This window comes from Microtus oregoni, unplaced genomic scaffold (genome assembly GCF_018167655.1).
Source record: "Microtus oregoni isolate MIOR12 unplaced genomic scaffold, Mior012 000007F_ref0000211, whole genome shotgun sequence".
NCBI classification, from domain to species: domain Eukaryota; kingdom Metazoa; phylum Chordata; class Mammalia; order Rodentia; family Cricetidae; genus Microtus; species Microtus oregoni.
The window spans coordinates 41,901,888-41,916,807 of record NW_024543066.1 but is presented as its reverse complement, the minus strand read 5'-3'; the positions used below and the strand labels follow the sequence as shown (position 1 = coordinate 41,916,807).

At 41.4% G+C, this 14,920-nt stretch overlaps 1 protein-coding gene across 1 annotated transcript in view; it reads left to right on the top strand.

Annotated features, from left to right (window-relative positions):
- Positions 1–14,920, top strand: part of Cdc5l (cell division cycle 5 like) — a 37,181-nt gene that overhangs the window by 303 nt on the left and 21,958 nt on the right. The window contains exons 2-8 of the mRNA XM_041655319.1: positions 3,448–3,551; positions 5,023–5,184; positions 5,746–5,873; positions 7,597–7,696; positions 10,762–10,980; positions 13,549–13,693; positions 14,122–14,310. Of these exons, the coding sequence (XP_041511253.1) occupies positions 3,448–3,551; positions 5,023–5,184; positions 5,746–5,873; positions 7,597–7,696; positions 10,762–10,980; positions 13,549–13,693; positions 14,122–14,310 (1,047 nt within the window). The remainder of the gene's footprint in view (positions 1–3,447; positions 3,552–5,022; positions 5,185–5,745; positions 5,874–7,596; positions 7,697–10,761; positions 10,981–13,548; positions 13,694–14,121; positions 14,311–14,920) is intronic.

Sequence of the window (14,920 nt, the reverse complement as noted above, 5' to 3'; positions counted from 1 at the left end):
GCTACTGTGCGGGCCCCCGGGGATCCTTGCCCTGCGTGGGTGCGGCCGCGCCTCACCTGCTCACCTCGGGGGGGGGGGGAGCGAGGTCGCGACTTGTCGCTCCGCGCTCGCCGCCTGGCATCTGCTAGGCCCTTGGACACTTATTTGTTCAGTTAGGGACGCGCCCCCTTACTCTCCCCTGTGACACTGTGGCTGCCTAGACTGTACTTTGCGGAAGCGTAGTTTTTCTCCAGCTCCGTTCTTTCTTGGCTCTTACCCAGTGCTTCGCTCTGATAGAAGTCGCTTTGGCTGTAACTTTTGTTTTTCATTGACTTCCTCACAGTGGGGCAGGTGGCGCGTTTTCGCCTGCACCTCTCTGCTTCTCTGATACAGGGGCGTATCTGTCCGTTCTGCAGATCCCAGGGTCTTGTCTCTTACCTTGCACCGCCCTTGCCGGGATAGGAGCCAGTTAGGACAAACTACGTATTTGCTACCAGAAATGTAGTAGATCATGCCACGGGTGAGCGGAACGGGAGAAGAAAGGGAGTAAAATAGAAATTAACTTTTTGTGCATTTAATCAAATGCACTGAACGTATGAATACCCTATGTCTGTGCCTTATTGAGATATCTTCCTTATTGCTTGCCATCTTTCTGACCATCCTCCAGACTTAGCTCAGAACACTTCTTTTGAGTCTTTGTCCTGTTAAGAGTTAGATGTTGGGCTGGAGAGATGGCTCAGTGGTTAAGAGGCTCAGCCTGCTCTTCCAAAGGTCCTGAGTTCAATTCCCAGCAACCACATGCTGGCTCACAACCACCTGTAATGAGGTCTGGTGCTCTCTTCTGGCCTGCAGACATACACAGACAGAATATTGTGTACATAATAAATAAATAAATAAATAAATAAATACATATTAAAAAAAAAAGAGTTAGATGTCCCTGAGCACACACCTTTAATCCCAGCACTTGGGAGGCAGGGGCAGGCAAATCTTTGTGAGTTCGAGGCCAGCCTGGTCTACAAGAGCTAGTTCCAGGCACCCATTTTCATTTGCTACAGCTTATTTTGTTTTTGCAAGCACTTTAGGGGAGTTTAGCTTCTCTAAGTCTCAGTTTACTCAATTTTTTTTTTCTTTAAGACAGGGTTTCTCTGTGTTAACAGCCCTCACTGTCCTGAAACTAGCTCTTGTAGACCAGGCTGGCCTCAAACAGAGATCCATCTGCTTCTGCCTCCTGAGTGCTGGGATTAAAGGCGTGCGCCACCACTGCCTGGCCCCAGTTTACTCATTTTTTTAAAAACTAAGTCAAAAACACTGCTTACCTCTTGCAGGGAGTTAGTAGTTTGAAATATTGAGAACACTGCTTGGCCCATTAATAGACTTTCAGTAAAAACGGGTTGTTGTTTCCTCATCAGACATCACTGCAAGAGGACCAGACTTTGGTATTATAGAATTAGTATGAAGAAGGTTGCTTGGTGATGTTTGGGAATCAGTCTTGTGGGATAGGTACCTCCTGTGTATACACGTTGGTTGAAGTATAGAAAAACTTCATTAAAGTCACAAATGAAGGCACTGAGAAGGGACCTGCTTGCATTGAGTCTATTTAAATTAAAGAAGAGATGACTTCTGAGGCAGAAGCAGAATCACAAAGTCAAGTAGCAGCAGGATTCCTCTGTGTTGGTCAAAACCTTTCAGGTGTGTGTGTTTTGGAGCTATGGTCTCAGGGAGCCCAGAGTGGCTTTGAACTTGGTATGTAGATGATCCTCCCGCCTCTACCTCCAGTGCTACGATTACAAGTGTGTACCATGCATAGTCTCTTGGGACTCAAACCCAGGACTTCATGCATACCAGGTGAGCCTTCTCCCAACTAGCAATGAAAGATGGAGTGGAGAGGCTCAAGGACAAGGCTTGCAGTTCAATTTCCTTGTGGAAAAACCCTACACTAAAGTGCTCAGCTGCATTCATTATGACTGTGAGCTCTGGTGTCTGAGTTCGCCTGGCAGGTTGACCTGGTTTGGGATGTGTTTTGGGTACCCTGGTGAAAGAGCATTTGGAGATTGGAGTACGCAGGGAGAACTGACTGAGATAGAGGAAGCCGTGCATTCCTGGGCTGTTGTGGTAAGTAGGGTGCTGGAGAGGAATGTCATGTTGAATTACAGTCTAGGTTGCTTCTTGAGGCCTGGATAGGACATCTTTGGCTCTCTTTCCCGGAGTACTCAAAACCTGGTTCAAGGTAGATATTCAGAAAACTTTTTTATTTTTTTTGAGTAAATATATATATATATGCGAACTTTACCTTTGTGAGGAGAATGACAGGTGCACACTGAGAGGTAATCTCCGTGAGTCTGTCATAAAGTAGTGTTTTCAGCACTGACTTTTTCTACTTCCAGTTTATTGAGAGGGCAAGTAAAATGTCCTTCAAAGGATTTTTTTTTTCTTCTTAAAAAACAAAGATTGAGCCGGGCGATGGTGGCGCACGCCTTTAATCCCAGCACTCGGGAGGCAGAGGCAGGCGGATATCTGTGAGTTCGAGACTAGCCTGGTCTACAGAGCTAGTTCCAGGACAGGCTCCAAAGCCACAGAGAAACCCTGTCTCGAAAAACCAAAAAAAAAAAAAAAAAGACAAAACAAAGATTGTTGGGGACCAACAGTCTCAACAAAAATACCTTTTGCCAGGGTAGATCATTGGGGATTTAGAAATATAGTAAAGAATATAAAGATGCGAATGAACATCATAAAACGGAGAATCATATAGGATAGTATCGGGAAGGAATTCCAGTAAGTACTGAAATTTGCCCGTGTTTAATTTCCAATTGCTTTAAATAACCTGACCCTAAAAGAGTACCTTTTGGTTCAGGTGGAAATAGGCTCACATTTTCAGGCCTCCACAAAAGATTATTTTTATTTTTTAAAAGAAGTGTGTGAAAAAAAATAAAAATAAAAAATAATAAAAAAAGTGTGTGTCAGGCTGGAGAGATGGCTCAGTGGTTAAGAGCTCTTCCAGAGGTCCTGAGTTCAATTCCCAGCAACCACATGGTGGCTCACAGCCATCTATAATGAGATCTGGTGCCCACTTCTGGCCTGCAGGCACACATGAAAGGAATGTTGTATACATAATAAGTAAATAAATCTTTAAAAAAAGAAGTGTGTGTCTGTGTATGGGCATGTTCACATGAATACAGCTGCCTTCAGGAGCTCAAGGCTTTGGGTCCTCGGAGCTGGAGCTGGTAAGCTGCCTGACGTCAGGTCTCCTGCAAAGAAGTGCATGCTCTTAACCACTGAGCTAGCTCTCCAGTCACCTCCTTCTGATTCTTTTAGGCTATTTATCATTAACTGTTAATGAAGTTTTCACACCCCCTTTTTCTAAATGATTGTGTATATCTTTATAGGAAATCTGTAAGAGTTAATTTAAATTTTGTCTTTTCTCATTTGGAGGCTTGTGACTGAATGTACTCTCTTTGGCAACTCTTTTAGGATGAAATTTTGAAAGCAGCGGTAATGAAATATGGGAAAAACCAGTGGTCTAGGATTGCCTCATTGCTGCATAGGAAATCAGCAAAGCAGTGCAAAGCCAGATGGTATGTACCAGCCAGTAAGTGGAACACAACAGGATCCTGAGTGTGAGGAATGAAGGGTCTCTTTGAAACATCCCTGTGAAGAGCAAGGACTGTGATAGAGAGGAAAGTGTGGAGAGAGATGGGCTTCCTATGTGGTCTTAAACAAACCATTTTCTTTCTCCCTTTTACCTTGTCTGTTTTCTCACAGTTTAGCATAGTAATACTTAGTACTGATGGGTTGTGAAGCTCTGTCTAAGTGAGTTTGTGTATTTATTTGAGAATGCCTTGTGAGACAAAATACAAAATCTTATAAAAGAGATAGCTGGACCTCAGCTCAGTGAATGAGTTGTGTTCTGAAAGTTTATAAATTGGATGTTTTAGGACTTGCTTTCCCCCAAAAATAATAATACTAAACAATGCTTGATTTTCTTGGTCAGGTCGTGATTGATTTCCTTGTAATAGGATTGCAATATTGTATATTTGCTACACTAAATGCAACAGATGCCAGCATTCCACTTGTGGTGTCACCTTATTAAGTCACAGAGTAGTGGACACCGATGTGTGTTCTGTCTGGGCTTGAATGAATAGGCCCTAGCTGCGGCCTGCGTTCTTTGAGTTGTATGAAGTGACCCCATTTCTCAGGCTTCTGGATGATGGGAAGGGTCAGGTGCAGAGCAGAAAGTGGTTCTCAGGTTGCAGTAGTTTAATTCCCTTTTCCCAGTGACTTTAAGCTCCATTCCAGCTCCAGCCCCAGTGGTGGAGAGGACTCTCATCCAGCTAACCACGTGATAGACAAGGCAGACGGAGCGGACGGTAGAAGACGGAGGATGTAGTAGTTTACTTTAAATTTAAAAGTACAGCAGGTGAAAGCATACAGTGCTGAACATTGAGTGTTTAAGCCAGACGCTTAGAGAGGTAGTCAGGGTTTTGTGAGACTCAGACATAGAAAGTACAGTGAAGTTGTAATACAGAAAATACAAGGTGCTGCTTGTTTCTAGATAATTTCAGAACTTCTGGAAAAGAACAAATGCAGGTGTGGCGGTGGAAGCCATTAGGCCTAATGTGGGAGGCAGAGGCAGGCAGATCTTGAGTTCAACACTAACTTGGTTTACAGAGTGAGTTTCAGGACAGCTGGGGCTACACAGAGAAATCGTGTCTACCCCCCCCCCAAAAAAAAAAACTCCAAAAAAACCAGGAGAAAGTTAAGAACAAATAAAAAGAAGTACTAGTTGGAACAGAAGATGTATGATTGCATTTCAATCAAATTAGATTTTTAAGTATTACTAATTTTACATACGTAAAATACACTGTACTGTGAAGAGGGGAGGATGAGTAAGCTTAACTTTACAGTGAATATTCTCATGTCAGAAAGACTAGTGTTAGTAATTGAAGATGAGAGCATGTGATTTTAACAGTCAGTATATCTTATGTGTAAACTGTAGATTTAGTCTGGGTAACTGACTAATTTAGTTTGAAACGTTGTCTCTATTAGGTATGAATGGCTGGACCCAAGTATTAAAAAAACTGAATGGTCTCGAGAAGAGGAGGAAAAACTCCTGCACTTGGCCAAGCTGATGCCAACGCAGTGGCGGACCATCGCACCCATTATTGGAAGAACAGCAGCCCAGTGCTTGGAACACTATGAGTTCCTCCTGTAAGTGGACCTCTTAGAGCATCTTGAAGAATATGGACATGTGTTATTGTGTTGAACAAACTTAACAGCACTTCCAGCTTAATTATGACTGTGATTAAAGCCAGAGAAACTAAAGATATTGAATTCTCTGTTCCAAATGTCACATGGTTGAGGATAGTATGTCTTCTGTTTCCCCTTTAAAAGGATAATTTACAAAGTATTCAAGCTATCTCATCTTAGAAAAGTGAGAGAATGAGTGAGGTCATAAGGGTCACCTGGCACCAACTCTACTAAGGATTTATTAGGATGTTTTTGTTCTGTTCCAGTAATGTCTTTTTGTCTGAATGTTCTGCATTTGTAAGGACTGCTTGTTTTCATCATGAATTTCACTGAAATTAAGAGAATTTTAATGCTACTTTATTCATGTGAAGCATTAGTAAAGATGCTGCTTTTCATAAAGCTCATCTATTGGTTATTTTAGCAAAGAAAGAGTACTAGAGCTAGGTACCTTGATAATTCTCATACCAAATGGTGTGATATGGTGATTAACTCATTTGGTCTGTGTCCTCCCCCTCTGCCCAGGGACAAAACTGCCCAAAGGGACAATGAAGAAGAAACAATAGATGACCCCCGGAAACTAAAACCTGGAGAGATCGATCCAAATCCAGAAACAAAACCAGCTCGGCCCGATCCGATTGACATGGATGAGGGTAAGTGGATGCTTGGAAGCACTTTAACTGTAGATGACTCCGGCCTACCTTACTCTTTGTAGTTCCTGCTTGAACTCCTGACTTTTTAGATGCCAGTTTTATCAGAGGTTATTATTCTAAGTCTCTCCCTATTTTTGTCTGACCTCCCCTTTTTCTAAAATTACAGAGTAACTGTGGGTTTTTGGCTGATACTACTTTCCATTTCTTCATTTCTTTTGATGAATTGAGTTGTGTAGTAGGCAGATGTCCCGGAGATGAGAGTGCTGAGTTTTCAGGATCCTGTTTCTCATTCTCTTTCTAGAGAGAGACAGCAAACTAGTGTATTGGATCTCAGTGTTTCTTTGACTTTAGGCTGATTTCTTCTCTACTTAAGGGCTGCACTGCAAGACACTGCTGGAAGCACACTGCAGTTCTGTGAGGTAGTGCGTCAGGAGTAGAGGGTCTGCCTCTGCATGTTTGACCTCAGCCAGTCACACAGGCTCTCTGAGCTTGATTCGCCCCTGTTGTGGGTGGAGAGTAGTTATCTACTTCACCTTTCTGCAGGCATACAGTAGTTTTTCAGATTTAAAAGTCTGAATGCAAAAGTTCCCAAGGGTAACTAGTTAGTGACTAGCTGCAGACATCCTTGTGACTTAGGAAACCTTAAAGCTGTAGGCACCAGGCCCTCCCGTGTTCTTACTGAGGGAAGAGTAGAGGAGGACAGTGATGTGGGTGGAATCTTAAGTCTTGTGTGTTGGGGACCAGCTTCACAAAAATACCTCTTGTCAGGGTAGAGGCGTGGGGCTTTAGGAATATAGTAAAAAATATGAAAATAATAAGACGGAGAAACATCAGGAGGGAATTCCAGTGAGTACTGAAATTCACCTGCGTTTAATTTCCAATTGCTTTAAATACCCCTGACTCCAAAAGGACAAAAAACTTCATTAACACGATGCTAGGAAATGAACATGCCAATTGAAGGTCTCAGGCTATATCGACAGTTAATCTTGAGAGAACAGAACTCTGATCTAAATCTAGGTGGGACCTTTGAGATAGAAACACAATACCCTTGAAGGAACTAGAGGTAAGTTCTGACTCTTTGACCTTTGGTCTAGGTGGAAATAGGCTCACATTTTCAGGCTTCACAGTCTTGTTGCATGGATGGCTGTCAGAGCCCCATGAGTAGTTATTGTAGGGTTCCTCTATTTGTTATGTGCAGTTTGCTGATGATAAGGATGTTATAGTAGAGCTTCCAGTGAGTGTGAATACCTGCTGCATGCTCGATAGCTTCATTTTCCTTAGCTCTTCTCAGTATCTCTGAAGTAGGATGCCTTATTCTTTTTTTTCTTTTTTTTGGTTTTTCGAGACAGGGTTTCTCTGTGGTTTTGGAGCCTATCCTGGAACTAGCTCTTGTAGACCAGACTGGTCTCGAACTCACAAAGATCCGCCTGCCTCTGCCTCCCGAGTGCTGGGATTTAAAGGCGTGTGCCACCACCAACCGGCTGCCTTATTCTTTTTTTTTAAAGGGAAACATTCACAGAGTAAATATGCAACCAGGCTTTCATAGCTAGCAAGTTAGTGATGGGATGATTTGTAACCTGACTTTGTCTGATTTCACAAGTTTTCTTTATCTTGTACCAGTGGTGAGGACATTCATGTTCTTGTCTGTCGTTGTAAGCACTCAGGTGTGCTTGACTGCTGATGTTGGAGAGGAACTTACGTTTCCTTGTCTTTACTTTTGCAGATGAACTTGAGATGCTTTCCGAGGCTCGAGCGCGCCTAGCTAATACTCAAGGAAAGAAGGCTAAGAGGAAAGCAAGAGAGAAGCAGCTGGAAGAAGCAAGGCATGTTTTTTCATCCCATGTCCAAGAATTAGTTGTGCGTTCTCAGGAAAACTTCATGGTTGTCAGCTCTGGTGGTGACTCTGAACTGGCCAATTCCTATTTTGCTGTTACTCTTCAGTTTATTTATTGTTCTGGAACAAACAGAAACAACTTTTGTATATTCTCCCTAAGCATTTCAGAGTAGTTATTGGAAAAATACACTTTAAAAAACTTTACAAAGCATGGCATTTGACCTAGTGTACTATGTTTGATCTATTGTAGCTTTTTGGCATTAGGTGGCTTTTACATGACTGTCAGTTGCCAATTCCTCACCCTCCTTGATAGGTGTTGCGCAGGTACTGGGTGTGAGGCAGGAATCCCAGCTGATCAGAGTGGGAGTAAATGAGCCTAGAGCCAAATTCTAGGCTCTCAGAAATTTTCATTTAAAAAGTGTGTGAACTACATTAGGCATTGTCTTTTATTTAGGCTTTTCCCTACCTTTTCCTTGCTTCCTTCTGGTTAAATTCATAATTAATATCATTCTGTTGCCCAGAAACCAAGATAAATTTGGTTACGATAACATTGTTATCATGTGCAGCTTGTTAGCTTGTGGGATTTGGTTATTGGACTATTTCCTCACCCCGCAGTCTACGCAGGGCCTTTTTTGGCTCCTGGGCTGTCTAGAAATTACTTCTTGACTTGGTGGGTAGTAAGAACTGTGTTCATATTTACAGTGTCTGAAGCTTGGGATGGCAGATGCTTTTTGGCGTAGCTGACCATTTCTTAACTGTAATCGGATTGATGGGAGTGTGACTCATGGAGAATGAACAGAAACTAAGAGGAGGCGCTCTATTTCCAGCTACCTCCCTGTTTTGTATACTGTTGAGGGTTAAGTAATGTAAGATTGGAAAACTACTTTTCCATTTTTGTTTAAGGCTATTTGGAAACCCAGTTTTTTGAAAGCCTTTTTCTCATGTGAATTGGCAAAGAATACAGTAAGTGTATCTGTGAAAGGCTTTTAAGTTAGGTTAGGATTGGTTGATTGAAGTACATCTGTGCAGATTTTAATTTCTTGTAGCATCTGTGTGTTTATGTAAACTGTGCACTGCATATGTCCTGCAACAGGGTAGGACTGACCTGTGTGTGAAGTGTGGTACAAGAGTACTCCAGATGTTAAATTGCTTATCTGTTTCTTACAGCTTAAAACCACTTTCACGAGTATGCTTTTCTTTCTACTTCTGTTAATCTTTTCATCTTAAGATGTGGTTGATGAAATAGCATATGCTCTTGTTAGATTCACTTAGCATGATGTTGGGAATGTTCTCTAATGTGTTTAGTCTTTGTTTCTGTCATTTAAAGAATGCAGTTTACTTTTTGGAATACATCCTTCAAGACTTTTCATTGTAGATGTCTGTAAATCCATTAACATGTATACTTAATTGGTTCATTCCTTAGACACATCTTATATATAGTCATTTGTTAATCTTACTGGGGTTCCCCTGTAACTGTCTGATTTCTTCACAAGTCTCATATTTTTCTTAAAAGTTGATGTTTTATATATGGCAATTTTATAATATTGTGGGTATTTTACCCTTTCCCCATCCAGTTTATTGTTAATTGTTTGTGAGACCAGCTTCATTACTTTAGTGAAACCTGTTCTTTTGCTATCCTCGAGAGATGAGCAAGCTCTGCTGTTGCTGTTCATGCTCAGGGAAGGGAAGTCTTGGAACCCACAGTCACTGGGAAGGCTTCTTGTCGATACCTTTTCCTGATGGCATCCAGCTGTCTATTGTAGTGCTTCAGCAGTGTTCTGGGGTTATGAACTGTACTGACAATGGATCTGATCTAGTTTGGGGGTCCTTTGAAGAGGTAGTTCTGAGATCAGCCTTTGAGATTTCTTCTGACTTCAGGAGAGCCCTGTCCTCCCTTTCAGTCTCTATCAAATGGGGGCCATTGCTGTCCTAGAACTTGCTCTGTCGACCAAGGTGGCTTCAAACTCAGAAATTTGCCTGGGTCTGCCTCCTGAGTGCTGACATTAAAGGTGTGCACTACTATGTACTGGCTCTAAATTTGTTTTGAAGAAAACCATTTGATTTTCTCATTGCCTTTGCTGGAGACTGTTTTCTCCCTGTGACACCTCCCTCCTTTTTTGAGAGGGACTCATTGTCATTTCAGAGGACCACAGTTCTGTTCCCTGCTCACAATCACTTGTTCTAACACCCTTTTTTGGCCTCCTTGGGCACTGTGTGCACGTAGTATCCACTCACATAGATATACATACACACACATAAATAAACATAATAAGCCAGGCGATGGTTTAATCCCAGCACTTGGAAGGCAGAGGCAGGTGGATCTCTGTGAGTTTGAGGCCAACCTGCTTTACAAGAGTTAGTTTCAGGACAGGCTCCATACCTACAGAGAAACCCTCTCTTGGAAAAAAAAAAATATTTAAAAGCTTACATAAAGAAGCTGGGCGGTGGTGGCGCACGCCATTTATCCTAGCACTCGGGAGGCAGAGGCAGGCGGATCTCTGTGAGTTCGAGGTCAGCCTGGTCTACAAGAGCTAGTTCCAGGACAGGCACTAAAGCTACAGAGAAACCCTGTCTCGAAAAATAAAAAAATAAAAAAAAAAGCTTACATAAATTTTAAAAATAGTATTTTATTAATTCTTTGAGAATTTCATACACTGTATTTTGATTTTATTCACCTTCAATTCCTCCCAGGTCCACCTTGTACATAAACTATTTTAATCAATTTTGATTAGTAGTATTTTTTAATTTTGTTTTAGGAATTTTTTGTGATGGAGTTACAAAATTTAAATCTCAGCATTTGCTACTTGACTTATTAGTAATTATATTCTTATTCAAAGAGAGAGAAGGTGCACATTCACTCACAGTTTCTCTGCTTTCCCTTTCTGCGTTGTTGTGTTTTTAAATCAGAGCTGGAATTTAGCAAATAGTGTGAGCTAATGGCTTGAGTAAATACTTCTTTTTCAAATAACAGATGGCTTTCTTAGCACTGTTGGATTAACCCATCCCTGCCTGGCAGTGTTGATTCTCAAAGTGATTCTGCATTTTTTTCTCCAGGCGCCTTGCTGCCCTCCAGAAAAGACGAGAGCTTCGAGCAGCTGGCATAGAAATTCAGAAGAAAAGGAAAAAGAAGAGAGGAGTTGATTATAATGCTGAAATTCCTTTTGAAAAAAAGCCTGCTCTTGGTTTTTATGATACTTCTGAGGAGAATTACCAGGCCCTTGATGCAGATTTCAGAAAATTACGGCAGCAGGATCTCGATGGGGAACTAAGATCGTGAGTCCCTTTGAGTTTGGAAATAGGAGCAGTGGGGCTTTGGGAAGGCCTTTACTTCATCAGCTGGGTTTTTAAGCATTAGAGTGATGGGGCCTCCTGATGCTCTTACTTGTTTAATAGATTTACCTTTGTGAGAAAGTCAGTGAACCTAGGCTCTCATGGTTTTAGTATACAATGTGATATGCAGTTATTTAACAAAAACATTTTATCTGTTTGTTGTATTTGTGTATGTGTTCTGTATGTATATATGTGGCATGTATGTCATGGCATTCATGGAGGTCAGAAGACAACGGTAGTTTCTCTCCTACTATGTGGGCCATGGGGTTGTCAGGTTTGGGAGGCAAGTAGCTTTACCTCTGCTAAACCATCTCACTTACCTGATGTATGTTTCTTGAATTAGTCCTCGTTTTTTGGTAGATTGTTTACTCCCTGATGACATTTTTTTTTTGAGTCTGCATAGGTATTTTGCCTGTATGTATGTGTACCTCTTATGTGCCTGGTGTTCATGGAGGCCAGAAGAGGACATTGAATCCCCTGGAACTGGAGTTACAGATGCTTATGAACCACTAAATGGGTGCTGGAAATTAAACTAGGGTCCTCTGGAAGAGCAGCCAATGCCCTTAACCACTGAACCATCTCTCCAGTCTGATTACCATTACTAATGACATCTTTTTTTTAAGATTTATTTATTTATTTATTTATTATGTAAATAATAATAATTCATTCTGCCTCAATTTATGCCCGCACGCTAGAGGAGGGCGCCAGATCCCAGTACAGATGGTTGTGAGCCACCATGTGGTTCTGGGAATCGAACTCGACCTCTGGAAGAGCAGCCAGTGCTCTTAACCTCTGAGCCATCTCTTCAGCCCCCTTTTTTTTCTTACAAAGAAAAGAAAAAAATGTTTGCTTCATTCTTAAATCTTTTTTATGTACTTAATTTGTTTATGTTTTTATCTCTCTTTGACCATTTTAGAGATACTTGGGTCTTTCTGTGAGTCTTAAAACTATTGGCATGTTGTAGGGTGGGTTTTGTAATCATCAGAGGGTTTTTATTTGCTACTCAGATCACTTTTGTTTCTGTTGATAGGAATTTTACTTAGCTATACCAATATAAATCAGAATATGCATTATATAGTATATAATAGCATATAATATGAATTATACTTTATAATATGTATTTATTCTCTGACCACTATAAGATGGAGTTTTCTTGAGTGTTTAGGGCCTTTGTTTATGTGGGCTCTTCAAATAGATCAAAAAGAAGGAAACTGGTTGTTTGGAAGGAGTAGATTTGACTGGGGTAGGGAAGAAAACAGGTAGAACTTTAATATACTGCCTGAGGCAGGTTTAGGCTTTCAACAACCTTTGGGTGGCATTTATCATTATGAACATACTTTTAATAGTTTTTTCTTTAGTTGGGCAGCAAGATGGTGCAGTAGGTAAAGGGAGCTACTGTCAGACCTAATGACCTGAGTTCTCTATATGGGACTCACGTGGTGGAAGGAGAGAGTCAGTGCCTGCCATTTGTCCTCGGAAGTCACATATGCATTATTGCACATGAGTGCATTCCCAACCTCCAAATAAATAGATAAATTAATAGATAAAATGTTAAAAAATTTTGTATGAACTTTTAAAATCAAAATAACTTAATAACTGGCGATTCAAATATTTGTGATGTGTTTTAATTCTGTCTCCTTTATTTTTTTCTTCATCATTTCTTCATCTTCATACATTCACATGTATTTCTATGTGAATATAAACATAGTAGAGTTGTACTTTTATTTTTATTTTGGTTTTTCAAGACAGGGTTTCTCTCTGTAACAGCCCTGATTGTTCTAGAACTCACTCTGTAGACCAGGCTGGCCTTGAACTCACAGAGATCTGCCTGCCTCTGCCTCCCAAGTACTGGGATTAAAGGTGTTCTGTAGAGGCATTTCATTTGTATTTTAATAAATAAAGTTTGCATGAAGGTCAGAGTAAAACAGCCATACTGGCCAGCCCTTCAGACTAGGCAGCAATGCTACCTTTAATCCCGGTAGCAGTGCTAGCTTGCCATTGAAACCAGGCAGTAGGGGTGCGCACCCTTCATCCCAGAATTCGAGAGGAATAAAAGACAGGAGACACCTCTTAGTCTCAGTTTCATTCTGAGATTCCTGGAGGCAGGATCGCCTTTCAGACTGAGGTAGAGGTAAGAGCCAGTGGCTGTTTTGCTTTTCTGACCTTCAGGTTGAACCCTAATTTCTATTTCTGGGGTTTTATTTAATGTGTTATAGCATATACTCTCACTGCCTGGTGAGTTGTATTTTTGACATAATGTTTTACTTATCTTTCTAGTTTTAGGTTTTAAATTTTAGTACTTAAGTTAGTAACCTTTGTTTTGTTAATAATTCTGTTAAGTTTGTATTCTTCTCAGATATTCTAAATCAGGACAGCCTAACATTGTTTTTGTATTTAAAAAATTATTTTCTTAGAAATGAAATTGTTTAAAGTCTTAATATTTATGTAGCTTTGGATATTGTTGCCTATGTGTAACTCAAAATCTTTTTTCTGTCTTCGTCTATGATGAAGTGAAAAAGAAGGAAGAGATAGAAAAAAAGACAAACAACATTTAAAAAGAAAAAAAGAATCTGATTTGCCATCAGCTATTCTTCAAACTAGTGGTGTCTCTGAATTTACTAAAAAGAGAAGCAAGTTGGTGCTACCTGCCCCTCAGGTAACTGGATAAGCCTGTGGCTGTGTAACTTTACATGTGTATGTCATATTGAGCAAATATTGATTTCCAGTAGCATTTTCTTCTCATTAATAGTTTTGTACAAGTACTATGTTCTTGGTGCAAGCAGTCTTTTATTTTTTTTGATTTTCGAGACAGGGTTTCTCCGTAGCTTTTGGTTCCTGTCCTGGAACTAGCTCTTGTAGACCAGGCTGGCCTCGAACGCACAGAGATCCGCCTGCCTCTGTTTCCCGAGTGCTGGGATTAAAGGCGTGCGCCACCACCGCCCGGCTATTTTAGAAATTTTAAAGCCAGGCAAAGTTAAGTGGTACAGTGAGGTCTGCCCTTGGCCCAGCTCCAGCAAATCATCCTCTGAAACATGGTGCTTTGTTCTCTGTGGAAGAGTTTACCAGGCTGCTTGTGTCGTTTAGATTTCAGATGCAGAACTCCAGGAAGTTGTCAAGGTAGGTCAGGCCAGTGAAGTTGCTCGGCAGACTGCAGAGGAGTCTGGAATCACAAACTCTGCTTCCAGCACTCTCCTGTCTGAGTACAATGTCACCAACAACAGCATCGCTCTGAGAACACCACGGACACCAGCCTCCCAAGACAGAATTCTGCAGGTATGCTGGCATATCGTATAGTGAGCCTTTTGCGTTGTTGATCTTTTAAAAGTGTCACTGTGGAGGACAGACCATGGTTTGGTTGTATATGGGTGAGGCCCATTTGAACCAGTCTTGAGCCCGGAGCACTTCTATAGCACAGAAGCTGAACTAGCAGGCCTGCTCAGTGATGACAGTTTATTCACAGCATTTTGGAGCTGGCCTGACCCTCTTTCTTCATTTTGTCCTTGTCAAGAAGGTGCAGGCCTTACAGTGTCATGCTTATAAATTTTGTGTGTATAGATGTTTTGTCTGCATGTGTATATGTGCACCATTTATGTGTGATCCCTGCATAGGTCAGAAGAGGGCGGTGGATCCTTGGAACTTGAGTTGCAGACAGTTGTGAGCTGCCTTATGGGTGCCGGGAATTGAACCTGGGTCTTCTTTAAGAGCAGCCAGTGCTCTTGTTCTGTGAGCCATCTCTTCAGCTCTCCCCTCCAGTTGTTGACTCTTGGTGGCCACTGTATCTGAAACTTTGAGGAGCTGCTGCTGTTGGTCCCCAGGGCTGCTCAGAACATTGGACATGGAGCAGAGCAGTGTAAGGATCTGTGTGTGTCAGCACCTCCCACAA